At 50.6% G+C, this 23659-nt stretch overlaps 1 protein-coding gene across 3 annotated transcripts in view; it reads right to left on the bottom strand.

The window, feature by feature from the left end:
• TP53BP2 (tumor protein p53 binding protein 2) overlaps positions 1–17698 on the bottom strand; it is a 56027-nt gene extending 38329 nt beyond the window's left edge. For 2 of the 3 annotated variants that reach the window (XM_032317093.1, XM_032317097.1), the window contains exon 1: positions 17435–17698. In XM_032317093.1, coding sequence (XP_032172984.1) covers positions 17435–17461 — 27 coding nt within the window. In that variant the 5' untranslated portion in view covers positions 17462–17698. Of the gene's footprint in view, positions 1–7138; positions 7219–17434 lie in introns of those variants that run through there. The other variant, XM_032317094.1, reaches the window with a different exon arrangement.
• Positions 17699–23659: the final 5961 nt, after the last annotated feature.

The following is a 23659-nucleotide window of genomic DNA, read 5'->3' as shown; positions in this document are numbered from 1 at the left end:
CGCATCGGGCTTTCTGCTCACCAGGGAGCCTGCTTCCCTTCCTCTCTCTCTCTGCCTGCCTCTCTGCCTACTTGTGATCTCTGTCTGTCAAATAAATAAATAAAAATCTTTTTTAAAAAAATGTAATTTAAGGGGTGCCTGGGTGGCTCAGTGGATTAAAGCCTCTGCCTTCAGCTCAGGTCATGATCTCAGGGTCCGGGGATTGAGCCCCGCATCGGGCTCACTGCTCGGCAGGGGGCCTGCTTCCTCCTCTCTCTCTACCTGCTTCTCTGCCTGTTTGTGATCTATGTCTGTCAAATAAATAAATAAAATCTTTTAAAAAATGTAATTTAATTCCCTAAAAAGTGAAATAAAAACAAGCTGAAGCTGTTTTTGCTTTGCTTTATTTTGTTCTGTTTAAAAAGTTTTATTAGCATGTTGAAAAAAATTTTTTTAAAAGAGATTTTAGCTGACTCTACCAACTAAGCCCGGCAGAGAACAATTTTAGCCTATAATTCACGAATTTTTTTAAGATAAAAAATAAAACTGTTAAATCTTAGGAATTTCCATCATCTGCTACCAAAACATCGTAGAAAGAAAAAGCACACATTTTTGAAAATAGTGTTGGTTACCCACTGTTTAGTTACAGGGCTGTTCACCACATCCTTTTCCACAAATGGGAAGATGGCACACACACACACACAGGCAGGCAGGCAATTCACACACAGAAAAAAGCCTGGAATTGTATACACCAAGTTAACAGTAGTGATGCCAGGGTGAGAAGATTATGAAGGGACTTTCTGGGAGCTCAGCCATGCTTAAGTTTTCTAGAATGATTATGTACCACACACACAAGAAAACTGATATTTTAAGGATCCGATGATGAAATCAGTATGATGAACACAGGGCGCCACCGCCTCCTGGGGCCTTGCTGTGACACATACTAAAAGCATGTGCCCCATTGTGCTTTTCTGGGGCCCAAGTGCTGCCTCAACTTTAGTCAGGGGCCACAAGAAACAAGTAGTCCAGAAACAGATCTTGGAAATCCAACACATTAGAACAGAACAGTGTTTGGCAATCAAAAGGGCTGCAGTGCGGAGACACTACAACATGGATGAACCTTGACAGCATTGTACTGAGTGACAGAAGCCTGACACACATAGGACGCATCCCAAGGATTCAAGGGCATGGAGACAAAACGCCCATGAGCAGCTGCTAGGTGCTGGGGCTGGGGCGTGGGGTAACTGCTCAAGAGTTCGGGGTTTCCATCTGGGGTGATGGAAACGTTCTGGAATTGGTGGTGATGGTTACATAACCCCATGAAGTTACTAAAACCACTGCATCACACACTGCACAGGGTGAATTTCATGGAGCATGAACTGTATCACTATTTAAAGGGCCTACTGCATGCTTTGTGTAAGATACAAAAGCTCTCTTTTTTTCTTTTAAAGATTTTATTTTATTAATTTATTTGACAGAGAGTGAGAGCACAAGCCCGGAGACAGAGGGAGAGGGAGAAGCAGGCTCCCCGCTGAGCAGGGAGCCCAATGGGGGACGCGATCCCAGGACTCTGAGATCATGATCAGAGCCCAAGGCAGATGCTTAACTAACTGAGCCACTCAGGCGCCCCAGTTAAAAATCTCTTAAGGGAGATGAAATGTGCTTATGGAAAAATGAGACAATTTACTACTAAAGTAAAGGAATGAGACTGAAGGTAAAATGGAAATTCAGGGGTGCCTGGGTGGCTAAGTAGCTTAAGCCTCTGCCTTCGGCTCAGGTCATGATCTCAGGGTCCTGGGATCAAGCCCCATCGGGCTCTCTGCTCAGCGGGGAGCCTGCTTCTCCCTCTGTCTCTCTGCCTGCCCCTCTGCCTACTTGTGATCTCTGTCAAATAAATAAATAAAATATTTTTTTAAAAAAACAGAAATTCAGGGTGCCTGGGTGGCTCAGTGGGTTAAGCCACTGCCTTCGGCTCAGATCATGATCTCAGGGTCCTGGGATCGAGTCCCGCATCGGGCTCTCGGCTCAACAGGGAGCCTGCTTCCCTCTCTCTCTCTCTGCCTGCCTCTCCATCTACTTGTGATTTCTCTCTGTCAAATAAATAAATAAAATCTTTAAAAAAAAAAAACAAACAAATTCAGAAATGAAAAAAAACGCACATGATCAGAGACAGGCTGAGGTTTCAGCCCGGAGGCACAAATTAATGGAAAGCATAATAAAACAATAAAATAAAAGTAACCTTACTTCCAAATACATCATCTTTTCCTGGCATGTGTATTTTAAAATACCATATTCCCAAGAATGCAGAGACGACTTCATCAGCGCCCTGGCCCAAAGGGAAGCACCCAAAAATGGGGCTCCCAAGGAGGCTGTGATGAGAGTCGTGCCTGTTCTCATGGATTCAAGCTCCGGCTATTTCCTGAGAACCTCGGAGATGAATTATTGTCACCAGGAAGAACGCAGCAACCATCAGGTCGAAGCCGCACGGCAGCCCTCATAGCCAGGACCAGGAACTGTGGAGGCACCTGAAAACGCATGCCATGGTGACAGGGTGACAGAGCAACGGAGTGACAGACCAGATGGCTCTTCTTCCCTTGGTACAGGTGAACACCCGCAACCCCTCCCAGGACCAGAGACATGCTAACTTCCTGCCAACTTGTAAACCAGGAACTTCATTTTTTTATAGCATGAGCCACAAAGAGAAGAGATTCCTTAAAACACGATCAACTCTAAAGTACCCTTCAGAGCAGAGGAGTAACAGGCGGCTCACAGGAGATAAAACACCGCAAAACCCACGAGGAAGTGATTGTTTTAACTAAACTGAAACGAGGCACCACTTACAGCTCTTATATCAGCAATTTGATTAAAAGATCCAACAGAGATGAGACTGTAGGACACTGACTCATTCGGACATGACTGCACCACATAAACTGTAAAAATCCATTTGGAAAGTAAAACGGGTTGTGTCAAAAGCCACAGAATTAGGTCTACCTCATGACCTTACTTGTAGGGATTTATCCCAGAGAAATAGCTGAAAGGAAGAAACATTCTATATGCCACAAGATTTTCCCTATAGGCTTAGATCTCCAAAGAGTAACATGGAAAACAAAATATCTGGCAACATGGCAAAGTTGGAAAACCTCCACTGGAAGGGTTAGAACCCAGCCGCCAACTCCCACAAATAATCTGATGTTGGGCAAGTGATGAGAGCAAGCCACGAAACAGCATCGTGTGACATCGTAGATCAGAACCATCTATTTTTTTTTTAAGATTTTATTTATTTATTTGACAGACAGAGATCACAAGTAGGCAGAGAGACAGGCCTAGAGAGACAAGCTCGCCACGGAGCAGAGAGCCCAATGCAGGGCTTGAACCCAGGACCCTGAGACCATGACCTGAGCCGAAGGCAGAGGCTTTAACCCACTGAGCCACCCAGGCGCCCCGATCAGAACCATCTAAAACCACAAACAGGTAAACTGGCTTGGAAAGAACATACGGGAGAGCGGGTACAGACGTCACTTTAAAACGTTCTCGATGTTAACATACTTTCAGGATAATCTCAATTTCAAAGTACACTGACTACAGACCATGATCAAAGAATGTGGAAATACTCTACTGAACGTGGCAGCCAGGACAAGGACTTCCGTCTGCTTCTTAAGCTGCTCAATGGGGGAGGAAAGGCTCGGAGAAGACAACATTCTGTCAGGGCCCGGCTCCCCGCCCCAATCACCAGTGAGTCATGACATGCCCAAGTCGCGGCCCTTCCAGAATCCCCAAGTCACAGACAACCTTCATTTAAAAACAATGTGTCACAGATTTATTTTTAAGAGCTCTGTTTTAGGGGTGCCTGGGTGGCTCAGTGGGTTAAGCCTCTGCTTTTGGCTTAGGTCATGATCTCAGGGTCCTGGGATTGGGCTCTCTGCTCAGCAGGGAGCCTGCTTTCCCCCTCTCTCTTGCCTGCCTCTCTGCCTACTTGTGATCTGTCTGTCAAATAAATAAATAAAATCTTTAAAAAAAAAAAAAGAGAGAGAGAGAGAGAGAGAGCTCCGTTTTGGAGGACATGTATTCAGTGTGACTATGATGTTATGGTCTTCTATTTCTTTTTTTTTTTTTTTAAAGATTTTATTTATTTGAGAGAGAGATAGTGAGAGAGAACATGAGTGAGGAGAAGGTCAGAGAGAGAAGCAGACTCCCCGTGGAGCTGGGAGCCCGATGCGGGACTCGATCCCGACACTCCGGGATCATGACCTGAGCCGAAGGCAGTCGTCCAACCAACTGAGCCACCCAGGCGTCCCTGATGTTATGGTCTTAACACAAGAGTGACTCATCTTCACTGGAGGCATTATCTCAGATTAAAAGTGGGAAGAGTCTTCCAGGAGGAAATACAAAAAAAAAAAAAAAAATCCCACAAAAACTGGTTAGGGCATTTATGAGAAATTTACTTTGTATCAGAGGCTACAGTTTATTCCTTTGATCTACAAAACCATGTAAAGCTCCACAGAAAGGAAAAAGAACCGAGAGTCTAAAATCTCCTCGTCGTAGAAAGGAAACAAGGCTTTGTGATAGCAGCTTCAGGGTTCTGACTCAGAAAACCTTCAATCGCTCAGGTTTACCGAGGAGAGAAAAGAACACAAGAGGGGAAAACATGTCCCTTAGAGGAAAAGGAACAATCTGTGAGATGGGTGACACAAATCCTCCCCAAACCTTAAAACTCTCAGGAACTCGCTGTCGGGAAGAAGCAACAAGACCGAGACCGGGGGTGAGACCAGGGAGGAGTCTGCATGGTTTGGGGTTCAGCACTCGCCAGTGCGGGGAGATATGCAAGCCACCACCTCCTTTTTTCCTGGGCTTCACCCCACCCACCCAGAGCAACCCCTCCTTCAACACGATCCCAGTGAACAGGAAAAGAAGGAACAAACAAGGAACATCAGCCAAAGCTTCGTTGCACTGCTCAGGGGCACACAGCCCTTTGACCCAGCCGCGGCTGCCGAGTGCAGAAGGGCTAGAAACGAACAAAGGTTTAGAAAGACAAGCCAGTCATCCCCACCTCCTGGGATCTTCCGCCAAGCCTCCTCACAGGTGGGCCTCTCCGTGGCTCTCTCCCCAGCCTGCATGCCCTTCCCCGCTCCCCAGTGTACCAATGGGTAGCCACAGGGGTCCAGGGGAACCTTGGGGGGGGGGGGCACACACCTCCCAGTGCTGCATCCTGGCCCTCAGAGACCAGCCAGGGCCTCGTGTCAGCTGTCAGGGCACCCTGGCTTCCCAGCCACGAGGACTCTGGCCTGGAGTTTCCTCTCAAGGCCACAGGAGACCGTGAGTCACGCCTACCAGCGCTCTGGTCAGATTCTGCGACATTTAAACCCACCCAGACGCTAAGTGCGCTGCTTTTTATTACAGCATTGTTTACAATCAGTCCATCGGTTTCCATCGGCCACATCTGAGTTAAAGCAAAAGCATAAAATCATCACCAATGGATTTTTTTTTTTACTCTTTTGGTCAGGACAGCAAGTTAGTGGAAGTTGGAAATCAACACCCCAGAAGTGTCAACAGCGAGCTGGACAACACTGAAGAGGGAGTCCCCCAGGCACCCAGTGTCATGCAGAGAACACGGTTATCCTCCAAGACCACCTCCATCCCAGAAAAAAATTATATAGCAAATACAAAGTGGTGACTTTGAGAGAAAAATCCTCTATGGAAAAATCGTGTTGTCTCAGAAAGCTGCCCGCTTCTCTCAGATGTCTGATCACATCCTCACTAGGTGCCCGTGAGCCGACAGCACGGTCACCTCTGGGCCTCAGAGGACTGGTGTCCTCTTGACATCTGTCCCTCGGGAGAAGCTCCTGGCTCTGTCCCCTCCCAGCCCCAACTGCTTGTTGACCTAGATGCGTGTCCCACCTGCGCCCATTAGGATTTCCTAAGCACCTACTAGGCCAGCCAGGTGCGGCCCAGAAAGGCAAGGGAGGAAACTAAGACATGGGGTGGTTCCCAGAGACACATCTGGACAGAGGCTGAAGGAGCCACCTGGAAACTCCGGGGGAATACGCCCCACACGAAGGCCACACATGGGAACGACCAGAAAGGGGCAGTATACCAGGAACGGAGGCAGGCACAAATAAGGGCTGGTTGACCAGGACCCCGCAGGTGGAAAGCAAGCAGGCTTTCCAGTTTCTAGTACAGCAGAGCTCACTAGAGGGGGGGTCTCAGAATCTGGTTGCCAGACCAGTGGCATCAGCATTATTGGGGGACCTGTCAGAGCAGAAAGTCTCAGTTGCAGCAACCCCCCTGGCAGAACTCCTGAATAGGAAGCCCTTGGGGTGGGCCCGCCACCCCACTACCCCCCTAGTGAGAAGCGCGAGCTTTGTTATGTGCAAGGGTGGGAGGACCCTGCTGTCAATACTGTCCAGGTGACTGGGGCGCATAAAAACGCACACTTTTCCTCACTCATCTCCCTGGTTTAGCTCACCTGTTCCCTACACCCTGTCCCTTAGTGTCCACGTCATCCCCATGCTTCTAGAATGATTCAGAGACCCTCCAGCTGCCTCCAACCCCTCCTACATGTAGGAGGCTATCCAGCCACAAGGAAACTTTCTCTTGGCTTCTCTAAACCCACCCCCCCCCCCACCCCCGACACACACAGTTGTTTACAGCCCTGTCTTATCTGCCTCACTGTGTATAAATTCCTTGAGGACAGAGGTGTTGACCCTGAAAGGCTTCCTCCACCCCACAGGCTATCTCAGACTTCACACACACAGCAAGTTGACAGCACTTGCCCCAAGAGGTGACAGGCGGGGGCAGCTGCAGGGCCCAGGGTCCGAGCTCCGCGGCCCAGGACAGTCAGCAGGAACAAGAGCAGGGGCAAGAGCAGGGGCTGAAGCTAATGTGCCGAGAAACTTCGAAGGGAGCCTTCCCAAACCAGACCGGGCTCAAAACGGGAAACAAGGCATTCTGCTCAGAGTAACTGAAGAAATCTGTTCTCTCCTGTTCAACCACGCCCCTAAGCCCAACTTGGATCTCAAATTCCAATCACACGCAGCAGAGCAACTCCCGTTAGGCCATCTGCTTTCAGTATCTGCCGTAAACAAACACAGAGAGCAAAAAGGAACTAAACACAGTCTGTAAGTAGGTCAGTGCCAGCCCGACCCCCGCTCTCCGATCTTACTTCCTCCGCACTGAGCATGGCTGCTTCATGGGTGCAAGAACCGCTGCACGGAAAGGCACTTTTTCATCCTACGTCTTGCTTTCCTCCACTAAACACATTATGTCTCAGACGCGCCCATGAGGCCATGAGATCAACCAATCCACTGCCCCCAGGTCTCCCCCTTCTGCCTTGCATTTTGTAATCAAAGTGTTCCTCCATTCTCAAAGAGTCTAGTTCTGGGAACTCTCTAAGAAAGCCCAAAAGCCAATCATGGACATAACTATAGGTGGGCGAGAACTACCCTCACCAAAGACACTCGAAAGAAAGAACACTCAGGGGCACCTGGGTGACAGTCGGTTGAGCAGACGTCTGCCCTCAGTTCAGGTCATGATCCCAAGGTCTTAGGATCAAGTCCCACATGGGGTTCCCTGCTCAGCGGGGAGTCTGCTTCTACCTCTGCCCCTTCCCCTGCTTGTGTTCTCACTCTCTCTCTCTCAAATAAATAAATATAATCTTTAAAAAAATGAAGACCATTCATGCACTCCAGCAATATCAGGTCCCCACTGAGTGTCAAACAGTGTGCCAAGCCTCCCAGAGCTGGAGGGGCACCGCCGGGTGGCAAACAGACAGGCCGCACATGGGAGCCTCCTCGGGTAGGCACACACAAGGTCTGGGGAAAGCAGGAAGCAACCATTCCCTTTCAAGGAGCGCCATGGAACTGGAAACTGAAGGCTGAGTGAGACAAGCAGGAAGAGGAACATCCAGACCGGAAAACCTCATCCCGGGCAGAGGCCAGCAGCGCACGAACACAACGTCACTGCGGTCCCAGAGCTGGTGCAGCCGGAGGGCAGGAGCAAGACTGGACAAATACACAGGGACCAGTCAGTGCTCAACCCGTGGGGCACAGACGTGCTGCAGAAACTGTCAGCGTGCACACTTGGCGTCACCCTCCCCCCTCACACACACACACAGTTACCGCGAGGTCAGAAGGCACAGGGCATGTCATGAACAGAAGCATGGAATAGAGGACAACCTGCCGTGAGCAGAAGGAATGCAGACGTCCGACCCCACCAGCAGTCCTCACACAGATCCCCTGGGGGGCACCGACAAGGCAGGAAGCGCATCTTCTGGAACAGGTACACAATTCCAACAGCAGGCCAGAGAGTGGTGGCGCAAGCACTGGGTGTTTTGTGTCTTTCTATCACTTGCACTGAGAGGCTCAGTATTTGGATGGTGAGGCTCGGAAAAACATGGGCAGGTACCCTTTAGAGTTGAGGCAGCTCTAACCCTTATCTCCCAGATGGCTGGCTAGTATGTATTTGTCAATAAAAGGAAGATATCTCTGATTTTAAAAAAACAATCGGTAAAGGGACTTAGAGGTGAGCCTGTCAGAAGCTGCCAAGGCCATAGAGTCATGGGGTCAAAAGGACAGTTGTTGTCAAACATTTTTAAGGTTAGGGCTTCCTTCAGAAACTGGACTTGCCCAACTTGGTTTTAAAGAACCACAGTAACTGTGTGCTCCTCTCGAGCTCTTCAGAGCTCTGGGATTCTAGACAAAGTCTGGTTTCTCTCTAGACCCACAGGAAGGAGCCTGTGCAAGGGCGGCAGTCCTCCCTGCTCCTGCCTGGTCTTACTCCCCACCCTGGGGAGGCACTGCTGCTTCTCTCACCCCAGGCCTTCCCCAGGGCACAAGCGCAGAGCACTGAAGCAGGTGACACACATGTCCATGGAGTTAGTGGAAATCAGTGAAGGGAAACCCCACCAGAGTGGATTCTGGATGCAGATGGGGAGGAGGAGCCGCAACACTCAAGGTAATCATGGACCCACCAGAAGAACCCTCCCCAGAGAAGGATCCCAAATTCCAGGACCCCATAGGGAAAGGCTGGCACCACATCTCCTACAGGAAGTGAGCTCCCCAGGAGTGCGGTTGGGGATAAACCACCATCACCCCAAACTCCAATGTTTTTCCAGTGGACTTTGCTTCAGAACCCTCCCAACTTCCTCCTTCTTATCCACAAAACCACATTCCTCTCCCTCGTGTGTTGGACTTGCCTGTGGTCTTGCCATAGCTTGCATGTTCCAAACTGCAATTCTCTGCTATTCCCAAATAAACCACTCTCAGGGGGAAAGTGACTGTTTTATTTAAGGTTAACAAGCTCACAACTAGTCACACTACCAGCTGGGCCCTCGCTGTGCTAAGGTATGGCTCTTCCTCCTTTTAGACGGCTGGCTGTGGACCTTCCTCAGGGGGCCTCAAGAGGCCTTTCTTCTCCCCGCAGCCCCGGGCCGATTCCCTCGGGCACCTGCACAGCCCACCGCCCACACCAACGCAGGAGTCTTCCCTAGTCAATGAGATGTGGTCCCTTCTCCTGCTGCCACTCCCCCGGGGGACTACTGCACCCCACCTCAGTGCCACCTGAGCCCATTTCCCCTCTCGGCACCCTCTCCGCTGTCCACGAAGCACCAGCCTCCCGGGCTGCACTGTGTCCTCCAGGCCTGCGCCCCCAGCCCAGCGTCTGCCCACATGATGTACAGGACCAGCTCCTCTTGAGCACTTGGGTCCCAGCTGAACTGTCACTTCCCCGGTCCCCCAGTATAAAGCTGCCATCCCAGCGGCAGGATCCTACTGGAATCCCACTCCCCTTGTGTTTCTTTCTTATTCTCCCCGTCCTCCCCCACCACCACTACCCCCCACTCACCTCCATGGGAGGTAAGCTCCCTGGACCCGGTCTTATCCTCTCCTGTATCCGGGTTCTCAGAACAGTGCCCAGAACATGGCGGCCGGGCCCCATGTATCTGCAGAGCAGATGCTGGCCCGAACAGCCACCAAACACAACCCACAGGTTAATACAGAAAGACAAAGAACAATGATCTAAGGTGATTTCATCCAAAATCAGTCTCTGGGCGGTGTCTGGGTGGCTCAGTTGGTCATTAGCATGGGGTTGGTTCCCCATTCAGCAGGAGTCTACTTCTCCTTCTGCCCCTCTCCCCAACAACCCCACCCCCAGCTCATGCTCTAGTGCGCTCTTGCGTGCTCTCTCTCTCAAATAAAATCTTTAAAAACCAAACCAAACCAAACCAAATCAGGCCCTAGTTTACACGTGACAAATTCATCTCAATAAGCTGGATCACTACTCCTCACTACAGAGCCAGCACTGTCCCTCAGCGTCCTCCCCTACTTCCCAGCAGCAGTGGCGCGCATCAGGTCACTGCTGTACCACTCCGCCCCCGGAGCCGGCTGCAGGCTGAAGGCTGGGGACAGCACCATCCCCACAGACGCTGTACGTCCCCCCATCCTCCGCGTCTCCCAGTGCACCCATCCACTTCTGTTCCTTCTCCCTGTTTACAAACATCTTCCAGAGAATGAGGACTCCACATGTCTCCTTCAAACGGTGGCTACTACCCCCAACCCCACCAATGCTGTGCAGGGGCTGAGATCTCCATGGAGTGTTAGAGGCACAAAGACAACACGTACTGAGGTGTTTCTGTAGCACGGGGACAAGGTGGTCACCTCCCTGTCATTCGAAACTTTCTCATCTCACCTAGTTTAGGTTTAAATGTGGAAAGATATCTATTCTCCTTTTGCAACTTCAAAAACAATTGTAGTTATGTTCTGAACACTAATGTTTGAGGTTATCATTCACCAAAAGAACACCATGGCCACTGCGTCCCATAAAGCATATACAGAAATAGTCTAATGTAGGCACCGCCACCTACCTCAAGGAATATCTGTCACAGGCAGACCTGGTTCATATCTCATGTCTGCTGAGTAATCAGGAGCAAATTCCTAAAAACCTTTGAGCTTCAAATTCCTCATCTGTGAAATGAGGAGAAGACACACTTCACAAGGTCACCTGGAAATTCAATGGGATGACCAACCTAAAGCAGGGGGCACAGTGTGGGGCACAGACAGGGTCTCAGGGGAAGCTCCTTCCCCTTCCCTGGGAGGGACGCCAGAGCACAGGGCCTCCAAGACCCGCTCTGCTCACAGAATCACTCATTCCACGGGGTGGGGGTGAGGGTGGGGGGTAGCGGTGAGCTGTGATATCCCTCTTCCGTTACTACCACCAGCACGTACAACTGGAATTCCAGACTCCTGATTCCTGCCGGTGTTCCTTTACTTTCCTCAACTTGTATCTCAGACACTTCTATTTCAAGTGTTTGAAATGTAATTGAAGTACTAAGCTAAAAATTAGTTTCTACAGAGATCACTTAAGTTTGTACTGCAGAATTAATAGTTATGTATTTACTGGCCAAATGAGTATTTTCAAAGAAAATCTAGTTCTCTTACCATCCCAATAAACTATGTGGTTTGGTATAAATTTTATGCAGAAAAAACTAGAAAATGACCACAAGTTGCTGAATCTGGGCAACTACTTTTCCTACACAAGATCTATTTAGAATGTGCACTTCTTTGCTGAAATGACTTTCATTTGCTGGGACAATATGCAAAATGTTTTTGGGGCCCTGCCTCCGCGTCACCCAGTGCTCCTAAAGGGCCCTCTATGGACTACAGCTCCTCTTGGCTCTCCGCAACAGAATGTAAAACGTTAACGTCTCACTCAGTACTCCAAAATAAGTATACATTTCAAACACAATCTGTCATCTGTGTTTTCTTTTCTCAATTACATCTGATTAGAGAAAAAAATGCTCTCTTCAGAACACAGCAACCATCGAAAAGCAAGTATTTCCATCATGTTTAACTTGGTTAAGTGGCAAGAGCAGAAAAGAACACTCTGGATTCCTCAACTCTCCCACCCCACTCTCCTTATCACTTCATACTTAGTAGAGGTTGGGGAGAGGTTCACAATCCGGGACGGCATATCCCACCAACAGGCCCTCGTATGCTGTCCCCACAGAGCTGGACAGAGGCCGCACAACACAGGAGCGCCAAAAACGGCATGGAGTTAGCTTCAGACAGAGTTTTTAACCAGTACCACAAACTATCACAGATTACCAAGAGATAAAGGTCTATAGTATTCCTTAAAAGCTTCAGGGAAAAAAAACAAAACAGGTTTTGTCCTACTGTTTCTACTTTCTACAGTTGGGGGAGAGGGGACAGGAACTGGAGAGAAAATAGTTCTTCTAGAAACAGTATATGAGTAAATGACCCTCCCTCCTCATGCCTTCCAGATAAATAAATTCCCTTTAAGTTAACTGTTAAAATACAAGCACCTGTAAGCTTGCGCTAATGTTCTTTAGAAAGTCTAAACCACTTCCCTGAAACAGGGAAACATACAGAAAATCTTAATGCATTTCAGCTTTTAATGAATATAGAAGTCACAAGGCAACAAATCTCACTACAGCACACAAAATGTGAGGTATTTGCCACATTTTTTTTTAAAGAGATGATTTAACAGCCTTTGAGAATTACAATTCTATAAAGCTAAAGAACTTACCTTAAACTTTATCCTGGAGTCAAACCAAGCTAAGTTGCTACATTACTACTCAACAAGGAGAAATTCTTTCACCTTGTGGTATAATCCTATGAATACAACGTTCTAAAGCTGTAACTCAAAAGCTTTTTAATTTCAACACATAATTTCAGTTTGGAAGATATATGCAAATAAGACCACCCTTTCACAGGAAAATAATACAAGTATTTAAGGAGAAGTCCTGCCTCTGGTCTGTAAGCTGCACAAGGTGGTTTCCTCTAGAAACACAGATCCTACCAACCAGCCCTCAGACTGCCAAAGATGCGGCGAGAACCCAATTTTTTTGTCCTAGACTCCCCTAACTAGAAGCTCACCCAATCGGGTATTATCTTACAGCATCACAAAATAACTAGAAATAATTAGGACACTCTGCAGCCCTAGAAAATGCCACAAACTTAAAACTTAAATCATGCTCAGGTCAACTGAGCTTTTGAAAATAATCTGTCCTTTTCTTAGAGTCATGATCTGTATCAGGGCCACACGATGAGACTCGATCAAAGAGAACACTAAACTAAGGCCCTGGGAAACTCATTTCCCAAGTCATTAAGGTTAAACAGGACATCATGATTTCATTTGAAAGTATTAATGCAGGGGCACCTGGGGGGGCTCAGCTGGTGTGATGCGTCTGTCTGCTTTGGGCTCAGGTCGTGCTAGGGGGTCCTGGGACCTGCCTCTCCCTCTGCCTCTTCCCCCACCCCCACTTGTGCTTTCCTGCCTTCTCTCTCCCTCTCTGTCCAATAAATAAATTAAAAAAATTTTTAGTTAAGTGCGAATGTAAACAGGAAGCTGCAAATATGTGATTGCAACTTAAAGTTACTCTTTGGCCTACTTTGCCAAACTGCCCGCCATGTCAGTGCTCCGGCCACCAGGCCCATGTGGCTACTTAGATATAATTCACACTAAATAATTGTTTGAAGACCAGTTGTTCATCCCACCAGCCATATCTCAAATGCTGTACCTGCAGGTAGCTGGTGGCCACCACAGGGGAAGGCTGGTGGCCACCACAGGGGAAGGCTGGTGGCCACCACAGGGGACAAGACGGACACAGCACAGTTCTGTAACAGCCAGAAATGTGTGTAACACATAGTATCTACCATACAGACAGGCAAATTCAAGTCCTCCGACCTTCCGTGGGGCACGACACAATACCTCGTGATTTTATGGACAGTTTTGTTTGTTTTTATTCACCATTTCGATAGCAGGCACAAATAGGAATTTTTGTAAAGCTACATCTAAAAGAAGCAGTGAACAACGCTTTGAGAGTTGGCTAACTCATAAAGACATTTTTGAATACAGGCTCTGCTTACATACAATGGCTTTGCAAAATGAAAGTAATGAAAAAACATAGCTGGTATCATTTTGAATAGTTGAGAAATTTTGTTTGCAATAATTATCTCCCTCTATCTGATAATCAAATACAGTGAGGAAGGCTCAACTAAAGAGCCATACTCAACCTACAAACGATGCTTTCTGCGATGAGGAAAATACGGTGTCAAGTAGGAGAAGTTAATCAGTTTCTTCTTACCAAGTGGTAGAAATATCAGAGAATCAGAGATGCTTTGGTGGGTATCTGAAAATGGGTGTTAATTATCACTCCCGCTCCGCCGCACCCTATCATTACCTCTGCCCTGATACTCAGCTGTTTGCCTACTTATTTTTAGTTAGCCTACTAAAATGCACCTTCCCCCTATGGTTTTGGGTCCAATTATCACTTCATGTCCCACATGAAAATCACTTACTTCTCTACCATTTGGTGAGAAAATACACAGACACCATTTATTTGCACATTTTTAATATAATGCTGTCTAAACAGCAAGCTGTTATCTTTAGAATGCCTAGAAGAGCAAATCAAGGAATGTGCTTAGTGCCAGAGAACCACACAAGCAAAAATGGTTAAAATGGAAACTTTTGTTATGTACATTTAACCACTACAACGAGAAAAAAAAAAGCACAAGACAACTATCTACATGCTGAGACAATCCATTTTTTCAGAGGAAGCACACAGCTTTTCCCAATAAATTGGTTAGAATTTTTCAAAGTAAGAAAATATGAAACTTCCCTCAACGTTAAAATTAAAATCCAAGTATATTGAGGTGCCTAGGTGGCTCAGTGGGTCAAAGCCTCTGCCTTCAGCTCAGGTCATGATCCCAGGGTCCTGGGATCGAGCCCCACATCAGGCTCTCTGCTCTGCAGGGAGGCTGTTTCCTCCTCTCTCTTACTCTCTCTCTCTCTCTGCCTGCCTCTCTGCCTACTTGTGATCTCTGTCAAATAAATAAATAAAATCTTTTAAAAAAAATCCAAGTATATTAAAAGCCAAAGATGAGAAATATATTTAAGAAAATGGGTTTATTTTCCAGTACCCAAGAAGCGACAGGATAAAGACACACCTAACACAATGGCACTAAATGAAAACTTGCCTCCCGTTTGTAGGGACCCCAGGTGTAACAAGCTATGGTTTCACCAGGATTGCAAATCCCACACAAGCTGGACACGGTACTGAGTGCTTCAGGACTAGCAACCCTAATCCTCCAACCCCCTCTAAGACCTCCGTAGGATCATAATCCCCATTTTACAGATGCTGAACCTGAGACAAATCACTTTTTAAAAGAAGATAGTTCTTGGGGCGCCTGGGTGGCTCAGTGGGTTAAAGCCTCTGCCTCCGGCTTGGGTCATGATCCCAGGGTCCTGGGATCAAACTCCGCACTGGGCTCTCTGCTCAGCCGGGAGCCTGCTTCCTCCTATCTGCCTGCCTCTCTGCCTACTTGTGATCTCCGTCTGTCAAATAAATAAATAAAATCTTTTTTAAAAAATAAAAGACGATGGTTCTGGTCACAAAGGTCGTAGCTGAAGTAGTGAGGTCCTGGCTGCTCCTGGCTTCGGTGCTGCCCCCACACTGGGAGTCTGGGCTGAGGGCGATCTGAGGAACCATACCACTCGCTAACACAGAGTCTCCAGAGCAACATAACCTTTCATAGATTCTGATCATCTGGTATACAGCAGGGACAAGGAAAACTCTGCTAAGTTTTAAGAAAGCCCAAAGGATATCTTGACATGAAACCATCCTTAAGATATCCCATTGCAACAACCAACACTTATCTTGCTCCTATTTTTAGGAAAATTCAGAGACAACCTGCAAAAGCCATTTCAAGAGAAAGAAATATTAAAAAGGGGGGGAGGGAAGAATTGTAAACCGAAGGGATAAATATTTCAATAGCAAACTCCTTCACCTTCTTCTATGGTCCATATTTTAATCCGTGGCATTTGCATCACAAACCTGACTTTGTAACCAGGTATTAAACTAAAACAGGATGCAGAACGCTCAACACTTTCCAATTCCTTGAATCCTGGCAGGACAAAATACCCCAAACCATCGAAACTCAATGAATCCGGATAAACTAAGTTTGCCCAGACTGTGAACATTTAGGATGCCCTCCCATGACTTTGCGGGAGGGGTGAGGGTGAGGGTGGTGAACCCGGACGACGACAACTACCTGTAACTGCAAGTGAACACGACTGTCCTCGCTCCATTCTACAGATGGGGTAATGCGGTAAAAGTTGCCAGCTTCTTTGTCTCAGCACAAGAAGCCATAAGGAAACAGCAAGGGCCACAAAATGACCCCTGGTCCGGGGGAGAGGCGCGAGCACAACTTCGCGGGGCGCAGGGGACACAGGCACGAGCCCCCAGCCCAGCACCCCCTCCCACTCCCACCGCGGGCGCATAAGAAAAGCACCACTTCACTCCAACGTCAGCCCTGGGGGGCCAGAGCGGGGGCGGGGGGGGGGTAGCCTTCAGGAGCGGGGACTCTGAGGGTTGGTTGGGGGAGACCGGAGGTTCTAGGACTGGAGGCCAGGTTCGGAGGATTCAGCGGGTTGGGGAGTCGGGGGTCTCGTGGGGCCAGAGGCTGGGGGCCAGGAGGTCCAGGGGCTCGTAGGGGGGCGACTCGGGGGTGCCGGAGATCAGAGTCGGGGGGGTGCTGGAAGATTCGGGGGTTTCAGGGGGCCAGGTACTCCGAGGGGTGGGTGGAAAAGGGTACGGGGAGGGCTGGCGGTTCGTGGGGGTTTGGGGGGTTCAGGGGATTCATGGGGCCGGGGAGTCGAGGGGGAACAAGGGGAGACCAGGGGTTCGTGGGGGGTTGGGGGGGTTTAGGGATTCATGGATCCGGGGACTCGGGAGGGGGAACGGGTGGGCCAGGGGTTCGTGGAGGGCTGGGGGTTTCGGGGGATTCATGGGGCCGGGGACTCGGGGAATGGGAGTGGAGGTTCGTGGGGGGATGGGGGCTCCGTGGGTTCGCGGGGATTTTGAGGGCGGGGCAGCGGGGTGGGGGGCTAGGGAGGCTTCGCGGGATTCTGGGGCCGGGGACTCGGTGGGGAGGGTGACGACGGGGTGTTCATGGAGGGATGGGGGCTCAATAGGACTTGGGGGATTCGCGGGGCTCGGGTAAGGGGGCCGTGGACCGAAGGCGCCGCGGGCACTCAGGTCTCCCGCGATCCGACACTTGGGCTGCCACCGCACACCGAGAGCGAAACCCAACCAAAACTAAGGCGAGGGCAAGTTTGATGCCTGTTTCACTCCCACAAAAAGTTTTTTAAAAAGACAAAGCAACCGAGACTCCGGGCCCCTGTTCTCGACGCTCAAGGAGCGCACCAAGTGAGGACCCCGGCGGAGACCGGAGTAAACTTTCGGCGGCTGCCTGCCCGCGGCTCACCCCGGCTGGGGGCCGAGGGCTGGGGGCTGCGCCGGGGGGTGAAGGGGGCCGAGGGTGGGGGCTGGGCCGGGGACCGCGGCCTGGGGACCCGGAGTCGGGCCGCGCCGCCCGCAGCCCGGCTCGGCTCCCGCGCCCGCCCGCGCCCCGCGCACTTCCGCGCCCGCCCGCACGCTTACCGGCATCATCTTGGACCCGAACCGCATGGGAGCCGCGGCCCGGGCCGAGCGTGGGGCCCGGGTCTCGGGAGCCGGGGGCGGCAGTGCAGGGCGAGGCTCCCGGAACGCCGCCGACCTGTTGCGAGGCGGCCGCGGCGTGGGCAGTCCGCCGAGCCCTCCCCGCAGGCGGGGGCGCCACCGAGCCCCGGGCCCACCCCCAGCGGCCCCGACGCGGCTTTGTCTCCTCCGCGCCCGCGACGGCCCGCGCGCCCTCTGCGCTCCGCCCCCCGCGCCCGGCGGTGGGGGCGGGGCGGTCCGGGAGCGCGCCTGCGCGGGCGGGGCCGGGAGCGCGCCTGCGCGGGCCAGGCTGGGGTGGCTGGCACGGCGGCCCGCTGGGAGCGGGTTCGCGGCCTCCGCCTACAGCCCTTTGCCCGTAGCCCAGGTTCCATGGGAAAACTCTTGTCTGACTCGTTTTCACTAAGTAAAGGAACACACTAAAAATGACTTCAGTGGTAGAGCGTACATATTTTTGCTATAGTCAATAAACAAGCCTCCAAAACGGTTTAAAGTGTGCCGAGCAGCCTTGCAAGGAACCGCTTTTCTGCGGCTCTAGCCGGTCCGGCCCTCCGCCTGTAGGGGGGCGCGCTTCCCCAGCCCCGCGGCGGGCGCGCGCTGGGGGAGGGGCGGCGCGGCCTCGCCGAAGCCCGGGTCCGCGTGGCAGCCCCAGAGGAGGATGGGCGCTCCAGTAGGGGAACAGCTCCGGTGCGGGGCAGTCCCCGAAGGGGGGCTCCGGGGGAGAGCTGGGGGGGCAGCTCCGTGGTGGGGGCCTCCGGGGAAGAGCTGTGGAGCAGCCCCCGTGGTGGGGGCTCCGGGGAAGAGCTGTGGAGCAGCCCCCGTGGTGGGGGGCTCCGGGGAAGAGCTGTGGAGCAGCCCCCGAGTTGCGGGCGCTCCAGTGGGGGGCCCTCCCGAAGTGCCTCCTCCGCAGCGAGGCTGAGAAGTGAGGCCAGCGAGGAGAGCACCTGCCAGTGCCCAGCTCCAGGACGGGCAACTCTTTTTGGGTCCGGCAACCCCTTCCCAGGTACCCCTAAACCCTGTGTTGCGCACCAACCCCCTTCATACCGGAAATAGTGAAGAGCGCCTGATTCCATTTGAATGCAAACGTCTCCAAACCTGCTGTGTGAGGTCTAGGTAGGTTGGGCGGACCGTAGTTCAGAGTTAAGCAAAGCGGCTCTGTCGCTGCGTTGGTTCTGTATTCATCCATCGCCTGCCGCCTGTTCTGAGCGCTGCCGTACGCTGATGCACAGAACAAACATTGGATGAGCGGTGAAACCAATAGCGAAGTGTATTAATAATCAATGATTACACAAATTACCAGGACGGTCCTAAGGACAAGACTGAAGGAGGTCGGGGAAGGAGCCTGCAGGTACAACTCTTAAGAGGGTGGTCCAGGAGCACCCCCCAGGACAGAAGGCTTCCAGGAGGAGGCACTGGCCAGTGCTAAGGACTCCGGACAGCCTGTCTGCGTCGGGCTGGGGGGGTGGTGTGCTAGACAGCTGCAGAGACCGTAAGGGGCCCGCGTAGTGACACCCCCACCCCCCACCCCGGACTTGAGGGCTCAGTGGAGAGCCCTGGGAAGGTCTGTAGCACACGATCTGACTCTATCTCCCTGGGATCACGCTGGTGGCTGTGCGGAACCGTTGGACTTCGCAGAAAATGTAGGAAGCTCTTGCAGTCGTCCAGGCCAAACATGGGAGTGGCTTGGGCAGTGGCCTGGCTGTAGTGCGGGTGCTTGGCTTTGGGATGCATTGTGAAGAATTCCCTGACAGGTTAGCTCTGGATATGAGAGAAAGAAGTCAAGGGTAAGTCCAAGATGTTTGTCGCAGAGGATGAAGCTGCCAGCAGCTGGGACAGAAGACAGCAAGCGGGACATCCCATCCCACAAGGATCCTCGTTGGCAACTGGCAGCTCATAAACAGACCCTTGAGCACTTAAAAAAAAAAAAAAACTGGCCTCATAATACATGGGTTTTCATTCTTTCTTTGCACAGAAAGAAATCTCAGCAGCAACCTAAGATATCACGATCCACCTTCATCTAGAAAAAGAATTCTGGGCATCAGTCACTAAACTTCCCGTTCTCAATAGAGAACACATCTCTTTACCACCCAGAAGCTGGTCACATGCTAGAGTACCCTACATTTCATAGGAGCACCGGCAGCCCCCGCTTATCCATAAAACGGTCACATGGAAATAGAAGCAAGGACAGAAGACCTGGAGTAAAATGGCCCGGTTCTGTTCCTTCACTGCCTGTGGGACAGATAAGCCACATAACCGCAAGCTGGGTGGGGTGCCCCAAGGGGAGCTTGTGCCTGGGGCACAGTACCTCTCCTCATCTGTTGGGCAGGAGTCCAGTGTTTGAGTTCCCAACAGCTTCCTCCCAGTTACCTCCTTTCCCATTTCCCTCAGCGGTTCGACCCCAGCCAGCTTCTCCCCTATCCCCTCCCCAAAGGTGAACCCCCATCTCCCTTTTCCCCCTTACCCTACTTCTACTCATATGTCAAGTGCCCACCTCAATGGAAGGCTCTGGAAGTCAGGTTGAATGAATACCTCATCCCTATCCTGTAGCCATTTAAGGATGTACAGAAATGTATGAATATACATATATATATGCTCATTATATGCTTTATTTATTTATTTATTTTAGAGAGAGAGCGTGAGCACAAGCCAGGGAAGGGGCAGAGGCAGAGGGAAAAGAGAGAATCCGAAACCGACTCCCTGCTGCATGCAGAGCCCAACATGGGGCTCCATCCCACCACCTTGAGATCATGATCTGAGCTGAAACCAAGAGGCGAAAGCTCAACAGAGTGAGGCCCCCAGATCCCCCATTTGCTTTATTTATTTATTTATTTGTCAATCATAATACACCATGTGATATAGAAAAAAAACACAGTTTTCACCCCACTGGACAAAATGGCAAAAACCAATTGTTATTCATTTATTCACTTATTTGTCTACGTTCAGCCCCAATGTTGTCCTTTGGGCATAGAATGGATGGTACTTAATAATAATCGTAAGTTTACCATTCTCTCTCGTCTCTGCAGGTTTGGTAAAGTCTCATCCCCGACTCCTGCTGTAGCCTCAGGGGGGTCTCCCTGAGCATCCTTGGGGACTGTCAACAGGAGTCCTCTTGTGCCCTCCGGTCCACATTCCATCCTTGTGGTTGACAAACCATAGGCCAAACCTGGCTCTCCGCCTGATTGTGTATTGCCTATGAGCAAAAATGGTTTTGACATTCTTTAACGGCTGGGGGAAGGGGAGGAGTCCCAGAGAGAAGAGGAAGATTTTGTGACACATGAAAATCACATGAAATTCAAATCTCAGGATGGGGCCACGTAGTCAGTTAGAGGACATACCTAACTGCTGCTCTACATTCTAGATAATACCACGTTTCTAAAAAAGAAACATGAAAGCCATGGGTGGCTTTCCATCACTATGGGAATCACCTGCGGTGAGCATGGCCCCTCGCCCCCCCCACCCCAGGCCCAGCTCACCCCTGTTCTCTGAGAGAAGGGGGGGGACAGCCCGTGTGCACCTGTGTTCGTGATAAAAGACTCAGAATTGGTGACTTTACGGGACAAACTCAGGGCTCTGAAGACATCTGTCTGTGCTGTGGGCTGTACCTCCATGTGGTTTGAGGAACTCTCTGCATCCCTGATAATGCGTGGTGTTCTTACCTCCTGTTGGCTGCTCTGTCCCCACCCTGGGCCTCCCCTCACTCACCCTGCCTGCCTTCTGGTCCCACCCTCGTCTGAAACTTGCCAGAGTCACTTTTATTTCACGGATGCCTAAACATTTTCTTTCGTGGGAGCGATGCTTGTCCCCTCCCTCTCCCAATGCAATTGTCACTGGGCTTCAGGACGGGGCTCTCAGGGTTTCCCCCTCCTCCCCTCCCTGCCTCTTCTCCGTGTCCTTGAGCCTTATTTTCCCCACCAGCCCTGACTCGAGGCTCAGGTCTTACCCTTTCCTGCTTCCCTCATACATCCACAGGCCTAACTGTCACCAGCATACGGGGCCAAGGTCCACATTTCGGTCTGGTCTACTCCTCTGGGCTCTAGAACCTCATTGCCAAACGCGGAAGCCATGGGCCAAGTGTAGTGATGGAATGTGGCCAGAGCAAGTGAGAAGCTGAAGTTGTGATTTTTTATAAATTTGAATTCCAGTATAACGAACACATAGTATTGCATTCGTTTCAGTTGGATTGGACAGTCCCGGGGACCCTGTCCGGTCCCATCCAATGGCCAGCTTGACATCGCCGCACAGCTGCCTCGAAGTGTGGCTGCCACAGCTCATTGAAAAGCAAATGTATGGCCTTTTTCCCCAGTCCAGTCATCTTCCAGTACTTTCTGTCTCCGAGGATGGCGCAGGTGCTCATTCACTCTCTCAAACCAGAGCGCGAGGCATCAAGCTGGACGTTCTCTCCGTCCCCTCTAACCTGGGCTCAGTCCTCTCTGGTTCCCAAATATATCTTCAGACTCCCAGTGTTTTATCCCCACAAGTGTCCATCCAAAGTCCCACACGTGCTAATGGACACCCCTGCTTCAAATCACCTTTACCACCACCCCCAGTCCCTGCCCCACACCCTCTGAGACTCCGCCTCACTGTCTGTGCCCTCTTTGCTCTCCCCAGTACATGCTCCAGCCAAGCCCCAAGGCCCTCCCCTCCATGCCCCACGCCACCTCCACATGTTCACGCTGGCCTGCGTTCCTGGTGTTCCTGGTGTTACTCTGCAAACCACAGAGCAGGGACTTCTACCCATCCCTGCTTCCCGCTGATTGTTGGCGGCCTACCATGGGGCCCAGGACATGGTAGCCAGGTGCACACATGAATGAACACGGGAGGGAATTAAATGAACGACTTGTTCCTTTGTCTCTAACACATGTGGTTCAAGCCAGTGTCTCTGTCAGCTTACAGCCGTACTAAATAGCACAGTCTAGGGGCGCCTGGGCGGCTGAGTTCGTGAAGCAGCTGCCTTCAGCTCAGGTCGTGATCCCAGAGTCCTGAGATCGAGTTCTGCATGGGACTCCCTGCTCAACGAGGTGTCTGCTTCTCCTTCTGCCTCTGTCCACACCCCCCACCATGCTCTCTTTCTCTCTCTCAAATAAATAAATAAAATCTTAAAATATATATATATACACATCATAGTCTAGGTGGCTGAAACTACAGGAATTTCTTTTTTCACTGGTCTGGAGGCTGGGAAGTCTGAGATCAAGGTGCCTGCCAGCCCTGTTCCCTGGTGAGGGCTCTCTCCCTCGCTGGCAGACTGGCATCTCAGAAGTGTATCCACATACGCTGGGGCAGAAAGGAAAGTGAGCTCCCTGGTGTCTCTTCTTACAAAGGATTCATACAGGATCTCAATATGGGCCCGCCCCTAGTGACCGCACATGAATGTGATTCTCTCAACGGCCCCCACCTCCGAATACCACCACATTGAAGGGTAAGGCTTCAGCCTGTGAATTTTGGGGGGATACCGCGAGGTCCGTGTTACCCAGAGAGTTATCCTATCTTACGGCCTACTTATCACCCCAAAGAGCCGTCCCTTATATGCCTACAAGAGACTCAGGTTGAACAAGGGGAAAAGGACCTAGGGAACCCAAACCCATTGCTGATGGTTGGCCCCGGGCGTGAGCACGTGTGAAGAACTGTACAATTCTAGCATAACCTGAAAATAAAGAAAATCTGTTGAATGAGTTGGATTTCAGAAGCCTGAATTGAGGCTTCGCTATGGGCAAGCAAGAAAAGTCTGGCCCAGCAGATCGCGATAGACACTATCAATTGCCTACACATCACAAAGGCCACTGGCCGTCATCACGGGCTATCATGCCGTGGCCTCTGTGGTCCCCAGCACAGAAAGGTGTTAATTCCACGGAGAGGAATGTGCACGCATGCCTTCCCGGTCTCTAGTAACATATTAGGTTGGAATGAATTACGTTCTCGTTGCTTAAAAACCATCTTAAACCATTTGTAAATGGGCTTTATTCAAATATTTTCAAGTGCCTGTGAACAACACACTGGTTTTGTAGATAAATGGCACGGCTCCTTTGGGGAAAGGACCAGTTCTTGGAGTTCTTGACATTCCCTTTAACCAGCACACACTTTTACCAGCAGTTAATTATTAAACGAAGGCAATCATGTTGCTACTTTTAAAATTTTTTTCCCAGTAGCCAAAGATAAACAATTAGAAAGGACAAA

The sequence above is a fragment of the Mustela erminea genome, chromosome 17, assembly GCF_009829155.1.
Source record: "Mustela erminea isolate mMusErm1 chromosome 17, mMusErm1.Pri, whole genome shotgun sequence".
NCBI classification, from domain to species: domain Eukaryota; kingdom Metazoa; phylum Chordata; class Mammalia; order Carnivora; family Mustelidae; genus Mustela; species Mustela erminea.
This window is presented reverse-complemented; position numbering and strand designations above follow the sequence as displayed.